The following is a 23,968-nucleotide window of genomic DNA, read 5'->3' as shown; positions in this document are numbered from 1 at the left end:
TCCAAGATGGTGCACTCACGTGGCTGATGGCTGGAGGCCTCAGTTCCAGGCCACATGAAGAGCATGTAGGGATGGTCAAGAATCATTGTGATGTGGCACCCATCTTTCTCTATGGTGAGTGATCCAAGTCAGAGAGCGCAAGGCAGACCATGTGCCTTTTATAACTTGACCTCAGAAGTCATGTACCATCACTTCTGTTGTAACCCATCAGTCACATAGACCAATGTGGGAGAGAACTATACAAGGGCATGAATGCCAGGAAGTGGGGATCATTTGGAAGCTGGCAACCATATTGGGGCTGTAGGAAGAAGCTGAGCAAAACTCAGAAAGATGTGAAGGATAGTTTAGCTAGAGAAATGAGACTACCACCTTGGAAGAGATCTGGTTCTCACCTTGTTGCTTCATCTGGCACCTTAAATGGGCCCTTGATCTCCTTTAAAACACACTGCCTCCAGAAAGTGTGCCTGGTAAGGAAGATTTTTCCTTCATTCAACTGATTCCCAGACTACTTACCACATGTCAGGCAATGTGTCAAGATTTCCCCGAGGTTGGCAGTGTCTCATCTCATTGTCTTATAGGAAAGGAAACTGAAGCTGAAGTTACCAGTCCAAGTTCTCACAACCAGTGTGATGTGAGGCTGCAATATGAACCCAGGTTGCTTAAATCCTGCACCCTCACTCTTAGCCTCGTTCCACTGTGCTGAGAGTGCAGGAACCAGTGTTCTTCTGCTGGAAACTCCAAATAAGAGGAAGCATGAGGGATGACCCAAAAGTGCTGCAGATGCTGCAGAAACGTGAAGGACTGGTGTCCACTCATCCCCGCACCAGGCACAGGCCAGGAAAGAGTCAAGAAATTAAGGGCTTGCTTACCATCCTTGGGACTTGCTTTGTTTTCACTGGGCTGCTCCACAAACTTGAGCAGTGGGGATCTTGACCTCTGCATGGTGGGAAGAGCTGGGTCACTGAACAGTATGGTGTCTTTGCCCCCTGTCACAGAAAAGAGGAAAGTGGACATATTATGTCACCACTGGAGTGGTGGCAACACTCAACCCACCCAAGGGACTGGCTCTTTGGGTGAGCAAGGCTCCTTCTTCAATCATAGACAGTGCCATGGTGGAGAAGGGCCAGCCTACCCTCTCCACAGTGAAGGCAGGGCAGAGGGGTCCAGGGCCAGCTGCCTATGAGTCCTAAAGTCTGCTCAGAACACAGATGCCCACAAATGCCACCGTGAAAGGGTAGCATGCTGTATCTATCAGAAACTGAATGGCTTTCATCTGGGTGAGACAACAGCAATACTAACAAGAGTAGTCGAGCACTTTGAGTGCAGGCTCTGGAGCCATGCTGCAGTGCTTGTGTCCTGGAGCCCATCACTAGCTAGCCGGGTGACCTCAGACAAGTCACTGAGCCTCTCTGAGCCTCAGAGCCCTCATCTGTACAGTGAGGAAGAATAACAGCAGCCACCTCAGGGGGTGGTGGAGATAAAATGAACTGATTCACGTAAAACATTTAGGCATTTCGTCAGCACTCAAGAAATTTCACAGATTGAAATGACTGTTTTATGGAACCAGTAGAACTGCCATACACACTGGGTCTGATTTAATTAGATTTGGTCATTTAAATTGAATCATAAGTATGTCATACAGCAGGTAGTATCAGGTTCCCCAAATGATCACAGCTAGACTCTATTTAGGATATAAAGACACATCCCAGCCAAACCCTTTTATCAATTCATATGAGCTCCCTAACCAGGCAGAGAAAGCCTGAGGTGAAGAGGAAGAGGAAAGGAAAACCATTACAACTCTATTTTTGAGGCCATGGCAAGGTATGAAGGTGGGGAGCAGGGAGGTGTGGCTTTGAAATGTGAGCTTGTACACATGGACACAAAACACATACACAGAAGGTGATGCTGCCCAGTGGTCAGGTGAGGGAGGATTTCATCTCCAACTCCTGCCCATGAACCCCGAAGATTCTCTTGGTGGGTACCACCATGCCAACAGTGAACCCCAGGGCCATGGCCCAGCCCATGCTCCAGCCTCAGCTGTCTGGCTTTGAATGAAACCTTATCTGAAGCCAAGTCACTGAATGTCTCTGGGGCTCTAAAGTTCTATGATTCTACTCAGGTTTGGTGGAGCACAGAATGGTACTTGGGTCAAGATGTCCACTGCCTTGGAGAACGAGGTGAACCTTGGCCTGCACCTCTGAGCCCTTAACTTGTTTGTAATACTACCCTCCCTGTTGGTCATACATGTAATCTTATTAACTTGATTTCCAAAACTAGTAGAGAGTTTGGCATACGGTAGGTGCTTCATAAACAGCTGATAACTGTGAATAAATGGTTGATGCATCCTTGGGAATCCTGATGTTTACTTGGTGGGTATGGATGCCTGTGGCTCCCTCAGGCAGGTGGAGCTTGTTATTAGCAGCCATCACTCTCGGGTTTCTGCTTCATGAGGGTCATCCCAGAAGAAGAGGGATCTGATATGAGCTGGCCCTGAAGTTCTCCAGGAGTATAGATATTGTCTCAAGTTGAAAGAAATCCAGAGTCTTTAGGACCACAATCTGGAGAGGTTTCCCAAGGAGAACCACTGAACTGAAGCTTTGGATATTTTAAGAGGCTCTCCGGATGTAGCTATGACAAACCTAGAGAGTATATTAAAAAGCACAGGCATCATTTTGCCAATAAAGGTTCACCAAGTCAAAGCTATGGTTTTTCCAGTAGTCATGTACGGATGTGACAGTTGGACTATAAAGAAAACTGAGTGCCGAAGAATTGATGCGTTTGAACTGTGGTGTTGGAGAAGACACTTGAGAGTCCCCTGGACTGCAAGGAGATCCAACCAGTTCATCCTAAAGGAAATCAATCCTGAATATTCATTGAAAGGATTGATGCTGAAGCTGAAACTCCAATACTTTGGCCACCTGATACGAAGAGCTGACTCATTGGAAAAGACCCCAATGCTGTGAAAGATTGAAGGCAGGAGGAGAAGGGGACAACAGAGGATGAGAAGGTTGGATGGCATCACCAACTCGATGCACATGAGTTTGAGTAAGCTCCACGAGTTGCTGACAGACAGGGAAGCCTAGTGTGCTGCAATCCATAGGGTTGCAAAGAGTCGGACACAACTGAGCAACTGAACAACAGGATGAAGTCAACCCAGTCAGGTCTCCCCTTATGTTGCAAAGATACAATTTAGAAACACCATGAAGCAATAATGGTTGTTATGAAGCCATACCAGATGTCTCAAGTGGGCTTCTTTTGTTTCTCTTCAATAAGTCACTGTCCTAAGTTAGGGGGAGAATTGCAATTCCTGTTCCATCTTTCCAGCAGATACGCTGGCAGCAGAGGCACATTCTATCCTCTGTGCCCCAACAAGCCTTCCAAGTCCACTCTGTCCTGTGGTCAAGGAATCAGAATATGGGCGGAGCTGGGAGCTGGCTGCAGCTGAGTGGGTAAGGCAGTGGGAGGGAGACCCTCGCGTCTTCCTATTGTGAGGAATCCTCTAGGGCAGAATGACTTCCTGGCCCTCTTCAACCACAGTGAATTATCCACTCCACAATGGCTCCTCAAAAATGCTGGGGTATGTGTGGGTGTGCTGTCATGTCTGACTCTTTGCGACTCCACAGACTATAGCCTACCAGGCTTTTCTGTCCATGGAGTTCTCCAGGCAAGAATACTGGAGTGAGTTGCCATGCCTCCTCCAAGGAATCTTCTCAGCCCAAGAATCAAACCTGCATCTATTGCATCTCCTATATAGGCAGGTAGATTCTTTACCACTGAGCCACTTGGGAAGCCCTAAACTTCTGCAAGAATCTGAGCAACAGGCATGCAGACATGGGAAACAGAAACCACCATTTGTCCATAAATTAATCCGTATCTAATCAAAGTAGGGGTTGGAGGAGAAGATAAACACCTTCCAAAATCCCCACCTGCAAAGATTACTTCCTTATCTGATGGTAAAATGTCAAGATTGGTTTTTGCAAAACATTTGAAGAATTCAAAGACCCTCCTTAGAAGGCTCTCAGTTCTGTTGTTTCTAAGCCCAGGCTCTCTCTGTATTGACTATGTTGAACTCTAATCTGATGGTCTGCTGTCTCCCAGCTCCATTTTGGTCCTTGGGACTGGGGAATGGGGTGTGGACGATCCACAAACTAGATTCAAACCACAATCAACGCAGGTTACACAGGCCCTTCTGTTAACTGGTGTTTGAGTTTCCAGAAGCCCTCCTGATTCCCTATAACGCAACAGCACTCCTTCCTTTCTCCAAAATGTGCCAGTTACTTTCAGAATGCACATTTTCCTCCCCAGACTGATGTTGAGAGTGGAAAATACAGAATTCAAATAAAAAGCTCAAAGAGCCAGGCTCTGCTCTTGCCAGACTTTTTCCCGGCTTTCAGTGTTTCTTTTCGGAGCAGAAGCACATCCAGGAAGCCTTCTCTCAGTGCCTGCCCCCTCCCCTGCCCCCTCCAAGCATCATTCTCACTCGCAGATGCCAGCAAACTGCCGGGAGAAGAAGGCTGACAGATGGGGGGCTGGGGAGAGTGGAGGGCCATTCCTTCCTGAAGAGCAAGGCCAACCAGCCCACCCTGTGGCTTTCTCTACAGAGCCCTGTGTCTCCCCCACCTCTCAGGGACTGTTAAACAGTCTGGAGGACTTGCTGCTTTCCAGATGATTTCTCCACATGGGCTGTGACATCTGTCAGACTTGCCTGCTTCCCGGCAAGATCACACATTTGCCCCAACTCTATCCAACACCACCAAGAGCTGAATATTGTTGGCTGAGAGAGTGAGGAGGGAGGGAGAAGAGAGTCAAAGAAAAAGAGCATGCTCCAAGGCCAAGAGAAATTCTGCCTTATAGTCATGAGAGGTGGGCTTCTTCACCACGGTCCTTTAGAGTCTTGGGAGAGATTGTTCCAGCTTCTGAATCTTTCTTCTCCAATTCAGCTTGCTTTGAGAACCAGTTCCCAGCTGATTTGATCTACACTCCCTACCCTCCCTCACTCTACTATCTGCCAGCCCCCTGCCTTCTATGTCTCTCTTTCCTGAACTGTACTTTCCCTGGGCAGATGGAGCACTGAAATGAAGATCTGAACACCTGAGTTCAGCTTCTGTGGCCTTAGGTATTACCCAACTTCTTGAATTTCTGTTTCCTTATGGAAATTTCTGTTTCCTTAAAATGAGGGGATCAGACTAGTTCATGAAAGGGAAGAAGGTTTTCTCTCACATGTCAACTCTGACCAGGAGGTAGCTTCCTGGAAAGCCAATGTAAAAGACTCTTTTGAGGGCCACATGTGAGATTATCAAGGAAGGGCGATGTGATTGATTAGCTATGTCTGCCACTGGCACGGAAATGATGCTGTGTAATATATACCAAGTATTTGTCATCCTTGAACTTTTTGCTCTCAACTGTCATTCCAGGTCCAGTATTCAATGACTTGTCACATTATTCCCTCACATACTAACATCTTTATCACCTCACTGACACTTCTGTATCATTTTGTGTTTTCCTTTCACTGCATGATGCATATTCATCGCACTTTCCTACCCACTCCAGTATTCTTGCCTAGAGAATCCTGTGGACAGCGGAGCCTGGCGGGCTGCTGTCCATAGGGTCACACACAGTCGGACACGACTGACGCAACTTAGCAGCAGCAGCAGCAGTGGGACTGTTGATTCTTGGAGGGGGCGAGGGGCATGTCTAGAACACCTGGTACAGGACTGAATTCACAAAGATGATACTCAGAAAGTATCAACATGTTATGGACTGATCTCTTAGAGGAGACACAGATCCTTTCAAGACTGGTAAATAACTGAGAGCTAGCAATTCTCTGAAACCACTGGGTCTCAATCCCCTCTACTTGGCTAAAATAGTAAATATTCCCTTACTTAGCGAAAGAGGAAGAGGAAGAAGAGAAAAGTGGAAGAAGAAGAGAAAAAGGAAGTGGAGGAAGTAAGAGGAGGAAGGAGGAAGAGAAGAAAAAAAATAACATACTTCCTCTTGCTTGGCTGCTGCTGCTGCTGCTGCTAAGTCACTTCAGTCGTGTCCAACTCTGTGCGACCCCATAGACGGCAGCCCACCAGGCTCCCCCGTCCCTGGGATTCTCCAGGCAAGAACACTGGAGTGGGTTGCCATTTCCCTCTCCAATGCATGAAAGTGAAAAGTGAAAGTGAAGTTGCTGAGTAGTGTCCGACCCTCAGCGACCCCATGGACTGCAGCCTTCCAGGCTCCTCCGTCCATGGGATTTTCTGGAGTGGGGTGCCATTGCCTTCTCCGCTTGCTTGCCTATTAGAGCTCAAATGGAGACCATACAATGATGAGCAGATAGAAGGGACTGGTCTGATTTGCAGGAAAGAGGCCCCTCTCCCCCCACATGGTTTGAAAATGATAGTGAGGTGATGCCTCATTGTAACATCCTTTATTACTGCATCAGGGCAGTGCTACCACAGTCACATAAACCGTGTCAGATTGGGGGAACTGCCGTTCTTTTCTTCTTGTCCTCCCACTTTGTACCCACGTGGAGGCCAGAGATTAGAACAAACAGGCTGGGGCATAAAATTCATTCAGTCGCTGCCCTCCAAGCAAATGCTACCATTTAATATTTGCTTTGTGCTAATTGAATTCTCTATTTCAATTGACTATTCTAATCAGAAAAGTGCAAGGATACAAAGAGAATGCATTTCTATTTATTTACATGCAGGGATGACATTAATGCACTGCTATTAGCCACAAACACAGATATTTCAAAAAGAACATACTCCCAAATCCTATGGAAACATTGTAGCTCAGGCCTTCAGGCAGCAGGAGGAAAAAAAAAAAAAAAGGAAAGAAACAATTGTTATTGCATAATAGCCATTCTAACCTAGACCAAACAACAGCAGAGATAGGAAATTCTCAGCATTCTTTCATTTATTTGACTTCCATCTTTTTACATAAGTTGTAGAAATAAAACATTGTGAAATCTCACTAAGTCATTTGGAGAGAAAAAAAAAATCCAAACGCTAGAACATGCACAGAAATAGCAATCCGACTGCACAAATAAACGATAAATTTGCCTGACTGTGTTGAAATTCAATGCAATAAAAGAAAGGCCTTCAAAAGAGATAAGGTTTTAACTGCATCAAAAGATTCTTGTGCAAAATGGATCATTCAAATCCCCAGGATGGCACTTGGCACTAATTAGGTCTGTTAGGTCTTCTGACATCAAGTTCAAGGAATCTCTACTAAAAATTGCAATTTATGAAATACACTTCCAGGCAACCTGAGGCGGCTATTCAGATTTACATTAAGAAAACATGTGGTTTTGTCCATGTCCCTGTGGCAATGTTCATTTCTCATACATTACAAGGAAGCAACGGATATGATTCAAGGGTAGAGAAGGGTTTGTGCAGAAAGGTTAAGTAACTAAAAATATATGTACAAAGTTGCTTCCAGGGAAAGAGGAGGTGGTAGAAAATGATAAATACAAGTTTCTGGAGAATGTAAAGAGAAAGAAGAAAGCTGACGGGGGTCTCATGAAGGGGGGTATTTTACCGAGACAAATGGGATAAATATAGCTAATTAATGTGAAACATCAGTTTCTTCACACCCGGCACCACTGCGGAAAAAAAATCTACAGCAGAAATTTTTATTTTCAAGCTATGTAGCAAATGGAATGAGGGAAGAGGGAAGAAGGTTGTAAAGCGCATTTGGGTTAGAACAATTGTTTGTTCTTATATTCAATTTTAAGACTGATGATTAAATTGAATACGTCTTTGTAAGTTCGTACATTCATTTTTAGAACGAATGATTAAATAGAATAAATTTTTGTGAGTTCTTATATTCCTTTTAAGGGGTGATGATTAAACTGAACACATCTCTATAAGACACCTACAGGGAAAAAATGAAGCAATTTACCATACTCACAAAAGTTAAAAATAACATACATACAGACATATACAATGACAATTTCAGAATTTAGATTAGCAAACTTCATAGTTCACTTTGTATATTTATTAGGTTTTTTCTGATTTCCTCCAAAATCATGGCTTTTAAGTTTCAAACACTTATAGACATCTCAGCAATAATCTTCAAATAAAAGAACGTTAAAAAGGTAAAGTCTGCTCTGCAAATTTTCAAAAAAAGAAGTTTTTATAAAGTTCTACTTACCTGGGAGACTCCACAAACCAGAAACTTCCAGAGTTCTTAATTTTTTCTCCAGTTCAGCCACCCGATTCCCTAGGATTCTGGAAAAGGGGAGAAAAATGGCAAAAGACAGATCAATAAGCATCTGTCTCATCAGCTCTTAGAGCTGTGAGCAGGCTCTCTGGGAAGGCTGGTGATGCACTAGTAGAGAGAAAATGTTTTGAGACTGAAGACACGTGCTAAAAACAGTGGTGTATGTGTTTGTGTGTGTGTGTGAGCACGCACCCACGTGCTAAACATACACAGACTCTACTGCAAGTACATATAAAAATATAAAGTGAATGATTTAAAGTGATTTAAACCTTACTAAAGTGTTGCCATTCAAGTGAATCTTCTCCCACAAAGGTAGCTGGGAAGACAAACAATGATTCTATCATTACCCAGGCATCTTACATCATTTCTATTTGGGAATTCCTCATGGCTAAAGCAGAGAAGGCAATGGCACCCCAATCCAGTACTCTTGCCTGGAAAATCCCATAGATGAAGGAGCCTGGTAGGCTGCAGTCCATGGGGTCACAAAGAGTCGGACATGACTGAGCGACTTCACTTTCACTTTTCAGTTTCATACATTGGAGAAGGAAATGGCAACCCACTCCAGTGTTCTTGCCTGGAGAATCCCAGGGACAGGGGAGCCTGGTGGGCTGCCGTCTCTGGGGTCGCACAGAGTCAGACACGACTGAGGCGACTTAGCAGCAGCAGCAGGAGGAGCATGGCTAAAGATGACACTTAATTTTGAATACTCTTACAAGTGTCACAACTTGATTCTTTGAGGGTGGATCTGAGTTTTAGAAGCAACCAAGTCGAACAAATAAGATGAAAGAACATGCTTGGTGATGTTACTTCGAGTCAATAAAATAATACCCACCTTCTTAGACCTAACCTATGACTTACGAACGGCCATATCCTTGATATCTAGCATAATGCCTGGTAGTAGTAGGTGCTCAATAAATATATTTCATTAAATAAATGCATTTTTCATAGCTTGTAATGATCTCTGGAATTGAAAAATACACATTTGAAAAACTTTCAGAAATTATAGAATCACTAAAATAATTACACTGCTTTCCAGGATGACTATTCTGATTCACTATGATGTATAACATCTTGAATGTGTATTTTAACAGATTACTCTGGTTACTTAGAAGCCAAACTTTATCTCTATGCATGAAGAGACCTAAATGTGGCCACATATTTCCCCTCCTTCACTCTACACAAAATTAAATATAGTTGGGAAATGATGTGATAGTCATCTGAAACTTAATCGCTTTTCATTGGCCTGGAAATTGAAAAACCAGTCTTTATCTTTGGGGGATTTTCTTGGCACTGCTGTGCTAAAATGATGTGGAAATCACCTTAATAACAATGTTTCAAAGTCTTTCAGCAGGAGAAACCAGAATACCAGAATTGTTCTTCTATACTTCTTTATATTCTAGACATAGATGCACACACCCACATACATACCAAGATCTGAATATGTATATATCTGCATATATGTGTATTGCTTCTAATGCATCCTTATTTTACCTGAATTGACTTGCAGACTCTTAATTAATATTCCCTTTGAGTTCACAGAAAACTCTTTGACGTGACTCTATGTGGTTTTGTTCATCTAGGTACTTAGAGCTTTTTTCTTTTCTTCTTTTCCTTAAGTCTTAAATTCTGCATAGTCTTTATCAATTACTTTCAATTTTCACTCCATTTGTTGGGTCTATTCGGCTTTCATGTCTCTGACCCCTCAATAAACACCTTTCTTCGTAATCTCGCTTTCAATATTTTGCTCAGACCTTCTGATCTGAGCTCCCTTTTCACCAGCTGATGGGTTTGAGATGCAATCACATTGGTGTTCAAGCTGATGCCTGCTTCTTAGAATGATCAGATCATCTGTATGTGGCTGCTTCTTGGAAACAAAAGATAAGGCTTAACTCTTCTGTGTACAATGAAAGATGCCGTCAGGGCAACGCTCAAAGGCGTGGTGAAGAGACATTTGGTTGTATTTTTTCTGATGTTCCTGGATAACGCAGCCACGTCTCCCAGAAACGTGAATTTGCTGGCGTCTGGAACAATCTACTCTCAGGGACCTTGCCTTAGTTTGTCGGTGCTGACTGCTTTTTTTCTTTAGTCTGACACAGGCATCTGATGCAGGGCTGGAGGTAGTAAAATGGACCCAGTAGAAGTTGTGGTAGTAGTAATGGCAACAATAACATCATCAATAACAATAACAACTATTCTATGGTTAACACAAATAGCAATTAATCTTTCCTGAATCCCAGGTCTGAGTCAGAGTGCATGCCAAACATCTACCAAAAGTACACTTTCTTCTCTGACCTGACAAAACTCTGCAGTGTAGACTGTATTTTTATCCTCCTTTTATATATGTGGGCCCTAACAGAGAGGTCAAGCAGTTTGTCTAAGGACACACAGCTCATCCTAAATCTATGTCTTTTCCCACCCCCCAGTGTTCTCACCCAGCACCCTCTACTCCCATTAGAAAACAGAGGCATAGAAATTAGTCAGCGTAACTAAAACCACATGCTGGACTCAGCTGGTGATGAGCATGGATTTTTAACCTATGCCTCAGGTAGATTAACCTTTGCCTCCCAAGTTCATGTTCTTAACCAATAACACCCTCACGACACTAGAAAACCAGCATTCACATGCCTAAAGCAAGTTCTCTTTAAAACTATGCATAACTGAAATATGGATGCAGCCACAGCTGGACCTGCAAAATATAACTCAAGATCCTTCAAATGACACATGGTCTTCTAGTTGGCTTCACACTGAACAGATATAGCAGGTGGTCCACTGAATGTGATGTAACACAGCCCAGGGAGAGGAGAGGCTTATTAGAGCCTTCATAGCTGGCAGGACACACAGATCGAGAAAGTAGAAGTAAAAACAGGGTCCGTTCAGTGAAGTTCAACCAATCCAACAATTATTGAGGCTGTAAGGAACAAAGATGAGAAGCTATATCCCACAAGAGCCAGTGGGGATGTAGGAAGCCAAAGGAAGAGTCATAAGAAGGAGGCAGGGGAGGAGGTGACCTTGGGATACCTGAGGAGACAGATGGACGTCTCTGGGAGACAGGAAGATCCAGGAGTGCAAGGATGAGAGTGTATGCTGGGGGCAGGTCTACTCCCCAACGGAAAGAGAGAAGTCAGGAGAACTGGGGACCACAGTGTCACCTGCGTAAAGCAAGAAGGGACCAGAGGAACAGGTGGAAAGGGAACAGGCACCACCTGGCACCAGGGCCATATGGGGAAGGGAGAGAGGGTTCCAGGTCAGGTGGCATGGTCTGTATCATCTTATTCTAGGAGGTGGTCACACAGGATGAAAAAGGCCGCTGAGATGTGCCCGACCCTTGAGAGAGCTGTTACAAGACAGACAAAGGGGTGAAATCCAGAACCCAAGTGACAGGGTTGGAAAAGCAGCCTATGAGAAAGCTGAAGCGGTGAATATAGATGACTCTTCATGTAGTTTAGCAGGGAATCCAAGGAGACAGTCAGGGTAGTAGCTTGAGGCATAAACAGGCTTGAGAGAGGATTTTTTTTCTTTGTAAGATGCGGGGTGGGGCAGGGGGGTGGTGTTTAAAATAAAGTTTTTATTTAGCTGTGGCTTGTTTTAGAATAGGGAAAATTTTAGCATATGTCTACCTGATAGCCTAGAAAAAACTTCAAGACACTGGGCTTCTAGATAGGATTTTCAGTAGTAGTTTCTGATAGTAAAACACTGTGTGTGTTAGTCGCTCAGTCGTGTCCAACTCTTTGTGACCCCCTGGACTGTAGCCTGCCAGGCCCCTCTGTCCATGGAATTCTTCAGGCAAGAATACTGGAGTGGGGAGCCATTCCCTTCTCCAGGAGATCTTCTTGACCCAGGGATTGAACCCAGGTCTCCTGCATTGCAGGCAGATTCTTTACCATCTCTGAGCCACCAGGGGAGCCCACAGGGGATCTGCAAAAGACAGAACTAACTCAGGAACTAGCCACCACTTTGCCCTGTCCTCTCTCTCTGGACAACATGGGAAGCAGGAATCCTGAATGAGGGTCTTGGGGGGAGCCTGATCCCTAAAAGAGGAAGAGCTGGCAGTGGCCCCACACAAACTGCAGATAACCTCGCCCCCCACCTTCACCCCACGAGATCTTCTTTTGAATCTTTGCTCTGATCCAGGACAGCTCCTGCTGCTTCCAAGATCTTGAACTTCCAGGCTACTTACCATTGTCCAGGTAAGGGAGAGAGCAGTGAAGAGTTTTAGGCAAAGCACAGAGGGTGGTGAAAGGCCAGGATGTCCTCACGTATAAACCACTGTTGCCACCACCCCACCACCGGCAGAGCGAGGGCTGGTTGGAAAAGGCTGGAGAACTGAAGGTCGTGTTCCATGAGACATGCTCTTAATATTTGCCTCTTCATCATTAACCTGTTTATAAGACACACGAACCCCATCCCTTCTTTAACAATAGCTAGACAGCTGCAAACTCGCAACAAGTACCTCAAGCAAAATGCTTATTAATTGAATATTCTCTCCAATTATAAAGTCCTAGGTTTATTCATCAGTTTGTCAAGCTGGCTCCCATTGGGCCTTCTTAGCGTTAAGGGAGGAGAAGGCAATGGCACCCTACTCCAGTACTCTTACCTGGAAAATCCCATGGACAGAGGAGCCTGGTAGGCAGCAGTCCATGGGGTCGCTAAGAGTAAGGCACGACTGAGCAGCTTCACTTTCACTTTTCACTTTCATGCATTGGAGAAGGAAATGGCAACCCACTCCAGTGTTCTTGCCTGGAGAATCCCAGGGACGGGGGAGCCTGGTGGGCTGTTGTCTATGGGTTCGTACAGAGTCGGACACGACTGAAGCGACTTAGCAGCAGCAGCAGCAGCAGCAGCATTAAGGGAGAGGAGGGTGGGGATGGGCAAGGGGTAGAGGGTGTAGTGCCAGGCAGCGGAAACCCAGTAGGGGGCACACGCTCTTACAGAACAGACACCGGCATCCATTCCTACTGCTAATGCTCCACCTCAACAAAGCCATTTTAAAATTTTAGTTACAAAAGGCTAAATCAAGGGGGATAAGAGCAAGCAGACCAAATTCACATTTTATTCTTAGCCCCCCTCCATCTGTTATATAATTTGTTTTTTTCACATACCCCCAAATAAAACACTTATTGAAAGTATGAAACTTAAGACCCTCAAAGTATTAAAAATGGCACATTAGGTACTTTATGTACTGATATGAGGCAATCTTCAAGATCTATTGTAATGAGAAAAAAGCAAGGTGGAAGACAGTGAAAAAAACTTTTTTGATGAATGCTAGCTACCATTTGTAAAAAGATAAAAAGGGAGAGAGACAAAAGAAAATCTATATGTATATAAAATATATGAGTATTTATGTGTGTCTATATAAATGTATTATATTATACATTTGCTTATATACGTATCCTTGGCAAGGACACATAAAAAATGAGGAACGGTGGTTTCTTCCAGGAAGGTGGATTGGGTGGCTGAGAGACAATGGTTTGGAGATATGCTGTTGTTTAACCTTTTAAAATGTGAATCAGATGGTTCAAAATGATTGCTGCTGCTGCTGCTGCTGCTAAGTTGCTTCAGTCGTGTCCGACTCTTTGTGACCCCATAGACGGCAGCCCACCAGGCTCCCCCATCCCTGGGATTCTCCAGGCAAGAACACTGGAGTGGGTTGCCATTTCCTTCTCCACTGCATGAAAGTGAAAAGTGAAAGTGAAGTCGCCCAGTCATGCCCGACTCTTAGCGACCCCATGGACTGCAGCCTACCAGGCTTCTCCATCCATGGGATTCTCCAGGCCAGAGTACTGGAGTGGGGTGCCATCGCCTTCTCCTCAAAATGATTAAATAACCGTTAAAAACAAAAAGGTGTGTTAAAGAAACAAAGCCTGCAAAATGAAAACGTCTATCTTTCTCAATAGAAAGCAAGGGTCCTTGAAACCTGGAGATGTGTGTGGTTGCAGTGGGGTATGGTGGGCATGTATTAGGAAATCAGTCCATCACAAGAGATGGGAGTGTCAGCCAGCAGCTTGGGATCATTGAGTTTAGCAGGTGGTGGGACTCAGCTGGGCTTTTTGGTGGAGGCTTGCATTGTGATCAGCACCAAGGTCGGCAGGTAGTGTGCCCAGGTAAACAGCAGAGGAGGCAGGCGGGGGTCTGAGGATCAAGGGTTCATGGGATGATCTTCCTAAGGACAAGATAATGAATGGTCTGGTGGGGAACAGGCAGAGGGAACAGGTAGGAGATGAACACAGAAGGGCCCTGGCAAGCATTCAGGAAATATATATTGAGTAGACGAATGCATGCATGAAAATCATAAAACTTAATGCCCATTTGCACATGAGTATTAAGGGAAGAGGAATAAAGGGTTAGACTAAGTCAATCATCTATTCATTATCAAATAATTGTAAGCACCCATTGTGGGCCTAGCGCTGTCCAACGTTCTAGAGAGGATGGTGACCAAAATGGATGAACATTCTGGCCTTGGGACAGCTGCAACCCAAGTAATGTGGAAGTTCGTCAAACCTAGGCATTAGGATGGTGGCCAGAACGTGTTAAATATTCTTCAAGTCACACTTTAAGGGGCTGTGTAATATTCTGCCTTATGGATTTACTATAACCTTAACCATTCTCCAGGGCTTCCCTTGTGGCCCAGCAGTAAAGAATTCACCTGCAATGCAGGAGCCACAGGAAATGCAGCTTCGATCCTTGGGTCTGGAAGATCTCCTGGAGGAGGGCATGGCAGTCCACTCCAGTATCCTTGCCTGTAAAATTCCATGGACAGAGGAGCCTAGCGGGCTAAGGTCCACAGGGTCACAAAGAGCTGGACACGACTGAAGCGACTTAGCGTGTACACACGGTACTATTCTCCAATTTAAAAATATTCTGGTTGTTTCCACTCATTTTCACTCTTATAAATGAATCTACAGTGAACCACCTCATGGATAAATCTTAAGAGTATTGTTCTGATTTGTTTCTTTCAGATAAATTTCTAGAAACTGACCCTTTGGGTCAAAGGGCACAAGCATTTTAAAGTACATTAAAACATACTATTATGTTTTATTAAAACATATATTAAAACAAATTTGTATGCAGGTCAGGAAGCAACAGTTAGAACTGGACATGGAACAACAGACTGGTTCCAAATAGGAAAAGGAGTACGTCAAGGCTGTATATTGTCACCCTGCTTATTTAACTTCTATACAGAATACATCATGAGAAACGCTGGACTGGAAGAAACACAAGCTGGAATCAAGATTGCCGGGAGAAATATCAATAACCTCAGATATGCAGATGACACCACCCTTATGGCAGAAAGTGAAGAGGAACTAAAAAGCCTCTTGATGAAAGTGAAAGTGGAGAGTGAAAAAGTTGGCTTAAAGCTCAACATTCAGAAAACGAAGATCAGGGCATCAGGTCCCATCACTTCATGGCAAATAGATGGGGAAACAGTGAAAACAGTGTCAGACTTTATTTTTCTGGGCTCCAAAATCACTACAGATGGTGACTGCAGCCATGAAATTAAGAGATGCTTACTCCTTGGAAGGAAAGTTATGACCAACCTAGATAGCATATTGAAAAGCAGAGACATTACTTTGCCAACAAAGGTTCGTCTAGTCAAGGCTATGGTTTTTCCTGTGGTCATGTATGGATGTGAGGGTTGGACTGTGAAGAAGGCTGAGCGCCGAAGAATTGATGCTTTTGAACTGTGGTGTTGGAGAAGACTCTTGAGAGTCCCTTGGACTGCAAGGAGATCCAACCAGTCCATTCTGAAGGAGATCAGCCTTGGGATTTCTTTGGAAGGAGTGACGCTAAAGCTGAAACTCCAGTATTCTGGCCACCTCATGGGAAGAGTTGACTCATTGGAAAAGACTCTGATGCTGGGAGCGATTGGGGGCAAGAGGAGAAGGGGACGACAGAGGATGAGATGGCTGGATGGCATCACTGACTCGATGGACATGAGTCTGAGTGAACTCTGGGAGCTGGTGATGGACAGGGAGGCCTGGTGTGCTGCAATTCATGGGGTCGCAAAGAGTTGGACACGACTGAGCGACTGATCTGATCTGATCTGATCTGATCTGAAAACATACTAAGGAATGGGTGCTCCAGACTCTAGACTCATTGAATTTGAAGAGCTGAAATTCAGGAGAAACTGTCAACTGAGCGGCTAGAAATGTGGGTCTTGCTCTTGATGGCAAGGTGCCAAGAGTTCTAGGAAGTCTGTAAAGAACAGGAAGCAAAGACAGGTCCCCTGAGTAGGGGTAAGAAGATGGAAGATCAGAGAAGAGAGGAAGAGGAGGAAGAAGCCTAGGGTGGAAGGAGGAAGAGGAGAAGGGAGAGGGAACGAGGCAGCAGAGAGAGCAGAAGGAATCCAAGAAGATGGTTTTCAAGATGGGAACTGGGATGAAGAGAAATTATAGAAGAAAGAGACTCACAAAGTGAGGTCTGGGGTACTGGTGACCCTCAAAGGAAGATTGCTATGGAAAATTCAGAAGAGGTCTTGGGAGGTATTCAAGCCTGTCCCTGGCATCACTGGACACCTGCTAAAATTCAGAATCCCGACATTCCTTCCAGAACGCCCCCAAATCTGCATTTCTAAACAATCACCCCCTTCAGGTAATTATACCATAGGTGTTCCCCTCCCCTAGAACACACATTTGGGAGGTGGTTGATGAAGAAATAAAGATGGCCTCTTGTTCACAAAGATTGGAGGTGAATGGAACCCTTTTGGGGTGGATGTTTAAAAAGATCTGGAAAGTTTCTGGGTGAAAATGCAGATGCAGCAGGAGGGGCAGAAATTGAAAAGTTTGAAAGAGGAGCTCACAGGAGAGCCAGCCCCCAGAGGAGGGAGCAGGGTAAGGACCAGTAGGTCAGTGGGTCAGTGTGTTTCCCAGAGACCAGAGGGAGAGGGTGGAAGACACTGGGGAGCAGTGAGCCTCCAGGCTCTTGATAGGCAGGCTTTGTTTTCTCAGTAAAAGAGAAGCTGAGGCTACCTGCTGAGAACAAATGAGGGCTGAGAAGACCCGAGGAGGTTTGAAAGGGCCTCTGTGGATGCTTTATAGGGAGTTGGCGAGGACAGAGAAGGCTCCTGGGACCACTACCAGCTGCGGAATAAAACAGACCTTGTACCTATTTGAGGAGATCCCCATTTCTTCGTCCTCCCCTGAGGAGCATCTCCATTTTAGCATCTGGCTGTTTCAGTCCTTGGTTAATATTTCTTTTAAAAGAATTTTAAAAAACCTTCTGTCAATAAATCACCCTTGTCATCCCTCTGAGATTGCCCAGACTCCCTCCACTGCTCTCCACCTTCTTTTATATATATCTTAATCTCCTGTGCTATCTTCCCTTCACTCCCAGCCTCTCTTTTTGCTATTTTGTTTTTACAATACTCTCCATCATTTCACAGTTGCCTCTCCCCTTGCAAACCCCCACCTCACCAGGCCCCCAGTTCCCTGACTGCTCCCTGTTCTTGCTGGAAGCCCAGTCTTTGGGAAGCTGCTCCTACACGGCACACTTTAATTTTGCTTCCACGTGTAGGTCATAAAAGCAGGACTAGCTACGTAATTTGCAGGGCCCAGTGCAAAATGAAACTTCGGGGCCCTCTTGTTAAAAAACGATCAAGAATTTGAAGATGGTGACTGCAGAGCATTAGACCAAGTGCAGGGACCTTCTGAACACTGGGCTGTGTGTGACTGCATGAGTCGCTGGTCCTCGAAGCTGGCTCTATTTGCAACGTTTGTTGCATTGATTTATGGTTTATTCACCATTCTCTGAACACTTCCAATTTTGCTTCTGTCATCTCTACATGCCACTTTAACTTGCTTGATTTTGTCCAATGTAGTTAACATGTTTATAGTAACAGAAGAAGACATGCTCTCTTAGATATTATTCCTTTTCACCGTCTTTTTTTTTTTTTTTGCTGATTTGCAAAAATGGCATGAGACTCCGTTCCAGGCCCCATAGGCTTGTAAGTTGATGCTTTGGTGTTTCTACTCTCAGAGCCCCAGAAAGCCGTGCCATGAGGTTAAAACGGCATGAGGAGGTGAGTTCCCTAGAGGAGACTGGAGATTAAGTTAAGGTTAAGTTCCCCAGGCACGTATACCATCAAAATCAGCCAGGCAACATGCATGGCTTGGTGAGTGGCTCAGACTAAGCATTCAGTGAGGAATAGCCGGTATTCTCTCCTTGTTGATCCAGGTAAGCTTCCCTCTAGATTTGAGGGTTCTCCTCTCCTTCCCTTAAGGCTTGCAGCCCACCTGGTTGCCACCTGGTTCCTGCTGACAGCCATCGTCCCACCGATCTCCTGCCCACCCTGCACCCCAGGGTCTGGCCACCTACTTGTTGGTCTGCCTCTGGTGCTGGATGACCATGTTTTTCTCATGGATCGTCTCCAACAGGGCTGTTGCCAGAGATTTCAGATCAGAAATGGACTGTGGAGTAGCTGGGAGACTGCACCCGTGATCCTCAGATAACAGATCCTGAACTAGGAGGGATATAAAATTACATCTCAGTCTTAAATCCTTCTGGAATGATCAAATGCAAACCAATGTTACTTCTTCCTGGACAACGAAGCTGGGATCAATTCCTGACTTCTATGTGCTACTGTGTTGTAATTGAAGAATCCACTTCAAGTGTCAAAAGTAAAATGAAATAAAAATCAGTGTGAGAATTAAACAGAAAGGAGGAGTCCTTGTGGACTTTTGCAACATTTTTTTAAAAGGTAATAATCTATAACCCTGTATGTGAGAGAGCAAAAGAGACACAGATGTATAGAACAGTCTTTTGGACTTCGTGGGAGAGGGAGAGGGTGGGATGATTTGGGAGAATGGCATTGAAACATGTATAATATCATATAAGAAACGAATCGCCAGTCCAGGTTCGATGCAGGATACAGGATGCTTGGGGCTGGTGCACTGGGATGACCCAGAGGGATGGTATGGGGAGGGTGGTGGGAGGGGGGTTCAGGATGAGGAACATGTGTACACCCATGGCAGATTCATGTTGATGTATGGCAAAACCAATACAATATTGTAAAGTAAAAATAATAATAATAATAAATAAATGATAAATGGTTAAAAAAAGGTAATAATCTTTTGTATTTTTCTAGTATTTTATACTTCAAAATGCTCATACTAATTCGAGACTTCAAATTTTAAAAAGAACCTGGAAAATGTTATTTATTCCCATTTCATGGACAAAAAAGCAAGGTGCTGATGGATTAAAACCATTAGCTGAAAGTTACCTTCTTTGAGGTCTATTCATTCAGCCACCCTTCTTCACTCTTTCTTATCTGCCTGTTATATGCCTAGCATTATGCTGAGAACTGGGCTGTGGTGCATATGCGTGCTTAGATGTGTTCAACTCTTTGTGACCCCATGGACTGTAGCCTGCCAGGCTCCTCTGTCCATGGAATTCTCCAGGCAAGAATACTGGAGTAGGTAGCCTTTCCCTTCTCCAGGGGATCTTCCCAACCCAAGGATCAAACCCAGGTCTCCCAGATTGCAGGCGGATTCTTTACCAGCTGAGCCACCAGGAAGCCCAAGAATACTGGAGTGGGTAGCCTATGCCTTCTCCAACAGACCTTCCCCTGGGAATTGAATTTGGGTCTCCTGCATTGCAGGCAGATTCTTTACCAACTGAGCTATCAGGGACCGGAAATTTATTTAATTATGCTGGACATTTATGTTGTTTTCAATGTTTTTTTTCCTTATCATTAATGAAGAAGAACTTTCTTAAAGCTAAGTGTTTACATATGTCTGTAATCATTTCTTATCGGCTCAAAGGGGATTGGTTTAAGGCTTTTTGTAACAGACTGCCAAATGGTTCTCTAGAAAGTTTTGGCTGGCTGACTGCTCTGCCAGTGTGCTTGAGCTTGGCTGGCATTCCCCACAACAGTGACAGGACTGGGTCTCAACATTCAGAGATGTTTGGCTATCAAGGGTATACACAGCTGTACTTAGATGGGCTACTCCACATTTCTATAGAATACTGTAGTCTTCTCTTTAAAAATAATTCTAGGGTGTCTTTTCTAGTTGAGGGGGAAAAAAAGGAGTTGCTTAGGCAGGCTGGATTCAGCACATTTTTTTTTTAATTCACCATAGCTCTTATGAGGACTACCACGTGATCCTTGCTGGTCTGCGTTGCCAACAAGCCCAAAACAGGCCAGCCCAGCACGGCCCACTTGAGGCTCATGTTTAAAACTGAATCCCCAAATATTAAGTGTCAGAAGCAAGCGCTCTGCTATTTATTCCCCTGACTGTTCATGGAAGATCATTATTTTTCATCGGAATCGACAAGAAGGAGGAACAAGATTGCAATCAATAAAAACTTCTTTGAAAAAAGGCATGCGTGCCATGATAAAATGATTTCAGTAGCTAGGAGACTTTTCTAGTCTGATCTCAGAGGCCACAAAAAGGAGAAATTCAATGAGGATGGAATAGACACTTGGGGATGCTGACCTGGTGATTACAGAAGGGAAAACAACCCAGAAAGGAGAGTACAGTTAGATGAATAGATGCAAATGGGGCTCAGTTATTGGAGGAACCTTCATTGCAGCAGCTCTCCAAGCAGGGTACCCAAACCAGCATTGCATCAGCTGGGAACTTTTTAGAAATGCACACTTTCTGGGCTTACCCTAGGCCCACTAAATTGGAAACTCTCAGGCCGGGCCCTGTGATCTGTGTTTTAATAAGCCCTCCAGGCAATGATGATGCAGGGGGAGGTTTGGGGGTGACCACTCTAAGGATTGGGCTTCCCAAGTGGTGCTGGTGATAAAGAATCCACCTGCCAATACAGGAGATGTAAGAGACACAGGTTTGAACTCTGGGTCGGGGAGATTCCCTGAAGGAGGGCATGGCAACCCATGCCCTCCAGGCAGTATTCTTACCTGGAGAATCAACATGGACAGAAAGAGCCTAGTGGGCTATAGTCCCTGGGGTTGCACTGAGTCGGACACAACTGAAGTAACTTAGTATGCATGCATGCACACTCTAAGGATCATTTTGGTTCCTAATTCACAAACTGAGATGTGGACCCACAGCACCAGCATTCTGTAATCATACATGGTCCCTCCCAGAAAATGACCTTACCTTGCTTTGCAGACAGGACTCCAGTCAGAGCACTGCTGCTGGATTTGTTCTGGCCTTTTGAGTTTTTCCGTCTCTCAAGAGCATTCTAAGCAGCATTGGGAGAAAACAAAAACCTCTGTCAGAAAAGCCAATAAAGGAAAAATACCTAATTCCGGTAGATGCATCCTCCCCTCCAGCACACAAGAACTCTTTGCAAACTCTAAATGCTGGCCTGACTTTCAAAATTCAGAGTCCTTGCCAAAGAGTTCTGATTTTTACGGACCTGGTAAAGAGTTTTTTTTTCAGTTGGTGCCCAGCATAATTACAGCAATTACATCCTCCTATATATAGAAGATACTCAATGCATATGCGTTAAATTAAATCAAATCTGAAACAAGAACTCAGTCTAATGTGTGAAGTCACTAGTTATGGAAACCCCTTCTGAACAGACATGAGATAGAGGCTGGGTTTAACTTTCGTGGAAGAACTGAATAAATGATGTTAAGTGAATGCATACACAAGTTTTTTAAATTACGTATTAATTATACAATGTTCAGAGCTATGTGTATATATAGATGGGTATAAACTCAAGCCTGGCCCCCACAGAATGGAAAAGGAAGGACAGCATAGAGACTTCCGAGAATAAAGCAAACGTCAAAAGTCAGGAAAATGAGCCGGCTCTCCCCAGCATCTAGACGGCTGTAAACCTTCACCCTCAGGAAGAGAAGTCAATCTAGTTTCAAAGCAGAGACACCCAGGAGATTTTGCTAATTATAACACTTACAACTAACATCTGCAGAAATAGATATTATCTAACTGATGGTGCTGGAATTAGACTAAATAACAGTGGGGAGAATTTAAACATTCCGTCCTCTCAGTGTGACATGAACATTATCGTTTAGATTGTGATTTCCCGATCATTGTTTCCTCATCGCTCAGAAATCATTTTCTTATGGATGATTAGGAGACAAAGCATCTGATCACAAAACACCGTACAGAAAAGCTGGAGAGGAAATTCAGTTTCATATGGACCGAGGCTGTAAAGTGGTTGCAGCCAGATTCTGCTGGTCTCAGTGTGCCCTGTCCAGGTGATAGAAGGAGCTCTTGCAAAACCTGTTTCTGTTGTGTTTGCTGCTTGGGGGCTTAATTCTCACTGGTGCCTCAGTTTAAGCATTCTTACTGCACTATCTGGAGGGCAGGCAAGCACTAGAATATCTTTGGCACATAAAAGAGAATTAAAATAGAATGACATTTAGATGTACAATCGTGAATCATCACCCTCACTGTCAGAATCTTCTACCTTGTATTTGGCAATGTTAGATTTCAAGAGGTTGACCTCTTCGTGAAGTTGCTTTAATCTCTCTTGAAGGTACCTGGAAAAGAATACATACAACTAGAAAGAGTTTGGGAGCAAAATAAAAACCATACACTCAAACATAAGGGGGAAAAAAGGAAAACCACACACCTGAAGAACCACCTTTTACATATAATGCCTTCCTCCACCCAAAAGAGGTAAAGTGCATCTTGGTGGCCTCTTCTTAAATGGATGCGATGAAGGTCAAATATTCCCAAGTCACCTAAACCTCACTTCAGAACAGCCCTCTGCAGAGATCCCCTAAGGGGTATCAGCACAGTTTTCAAATAATTCTCATTAAGATGAATTCCACTGGGAAGCAAAGCAGGAAGAGGCGACACCAGACACGCTGTTAAGTTAGTCATATTCAGACACGGAAATTTGCCTCCAGGAAAAGAAACAGCTAAGGGAATTCCTCAATTTATTTTCTTATTCTTTTCTGTCTTCTTGATAGCAATAACAAGCAGCTTCCACCGTTCCCTACCCTTCTCACCCAACCAGAGAAGGCAGGCAAAGACTGCACGTATGTAGCTTGTGAGCATTTGGTTGTTCTTTTCGTACTTTTACAACTAATGGGTGACATTAATATCATTGCTTTAGAGGTGGGACTTTCCTTTCATTGTAAGGCAATTTTATCAAATGTAAATAGGGCTGCAAATAACTCCCAGCCTGCAGGCAAGTGGAGGGCAAGCACCCTATGACTACAGGCCAGGGCCTGGGCACTTGCCTGTTCTCCATACACAAGGCGTCCACATCAATGATACGGTTTTCATGGCCACTGAGGATGTGGTTCAGCTCCTGGTTGAGCCTCTCGACTTTGTCCTGGTAGGAAGACCGCTCTTCTTTAACATCCTGAAGCTCATCCACAGAAGCCTGTAGGTCATGCTCCAGAGACTCAATCTGAAAGCAAAGGAAGCTCCCTTACTTAAGGAGTTCTGCAGACACTGGCTTGAGGGTTAGAGAGGGAATCGTCTATTTTGCTGACTGACTTTTAGAGAGCTTATTAATGCCAGCCACCTTCTATAAAACCATAAGCGCCACTATGATGAAAGCTAAAAACAAGGAGATGGCTTCTAGCCAGTCACTTACTATATCCAAGATGAGACAGACATGGCATCTTGGAAGCACAGAACTTCTTGCTTACCAACTGCAGCCTGCCCTAAAGCCAGAGGCTCAGAGAGGGCAAATCCAGACATTGATAACAGCAGCCAGTGTCTTACAACTACATACTTTTTTAAACCACTCTAGACCCAGAAATCTTGTTCTGTTCTTCAAAATCACTTAATAAGAGAAGAAAAACAAAGTTGAGGCTCTCTAAGCTGCTCCCTAACTAGGGCTTGGTACCTGTTAAGATTTAGACTAA

General features: G+C 44.3%; 1 protein-coding gene across 8 annotated transcripts in view; it reads right to left on the bottom strand.

Annotated features, from left to right (window-relative positions):
• CCDC149 (coiled-coil domain containing 149) overlaps window positions 1-23,968 on the bottom strand; it is a 122,531-nt gene that overhangs the window by 12,338 nt on the left and 86,225 nt on the right. For 3 of the 8 annotated variants that reach the window (XM_086407787.1, XM_086407782.1, XM_086407785.1), the window contains 7 exons: window positions 23,333-23,505; window positions 22,552-22,624; window positions 21,273-21,357; window positions 18,523-18,667; window positions 8,143-8,219; window positions 6,753-6,785; window positions 870-986 (listed from right to left, as the gene is read on the bottom strand). In XM_086407787.1, the coding sequence (XP_086263913.1) occupies window positions 870-986; window positions 6,753-6,785; window positions 8,143-8,219; window positions 18,523-18,667; window positions 21,273-21,357; window positions 22,552-22,624; window positions 23,333-23,505 (703 nt within the window). Of the gene's footprint in view, window positions 1-869; window positions 987-6,660; window positions 6,786-8,142; window positions 8,220-12,388; window positions 12,590-18,522; window positions 18,668-21,272; window positions 21,358-22,551; window positions 22,625-23,332; window positions 23,506-23,968 lie in introns of those variants that run through there. The other 5 variants (XM_086407788.1, XM_086407784.1, XM_086407786.1 and 2 more) reach the window with 3 other exon arrangements.

This window comes from Bos grunniens, chromosome 6, assembly GCF_055505025.1.
Source record: "Bos grunniens cultivar Pamir isolate PY7600 chromosome 6, Bosgru_T2T1.0, whole genome shotgun sequence".
In the NCBI taxonomy this organism is placed as follows: Eukaryota; Metazoa; Chordata; class Mammalia; order Artiodactyla; family Bovidae; genus Bos; species Bos grunniens.
This window is presented reverse-complemented; position numbering and strand designations above follow the sequence as displayed.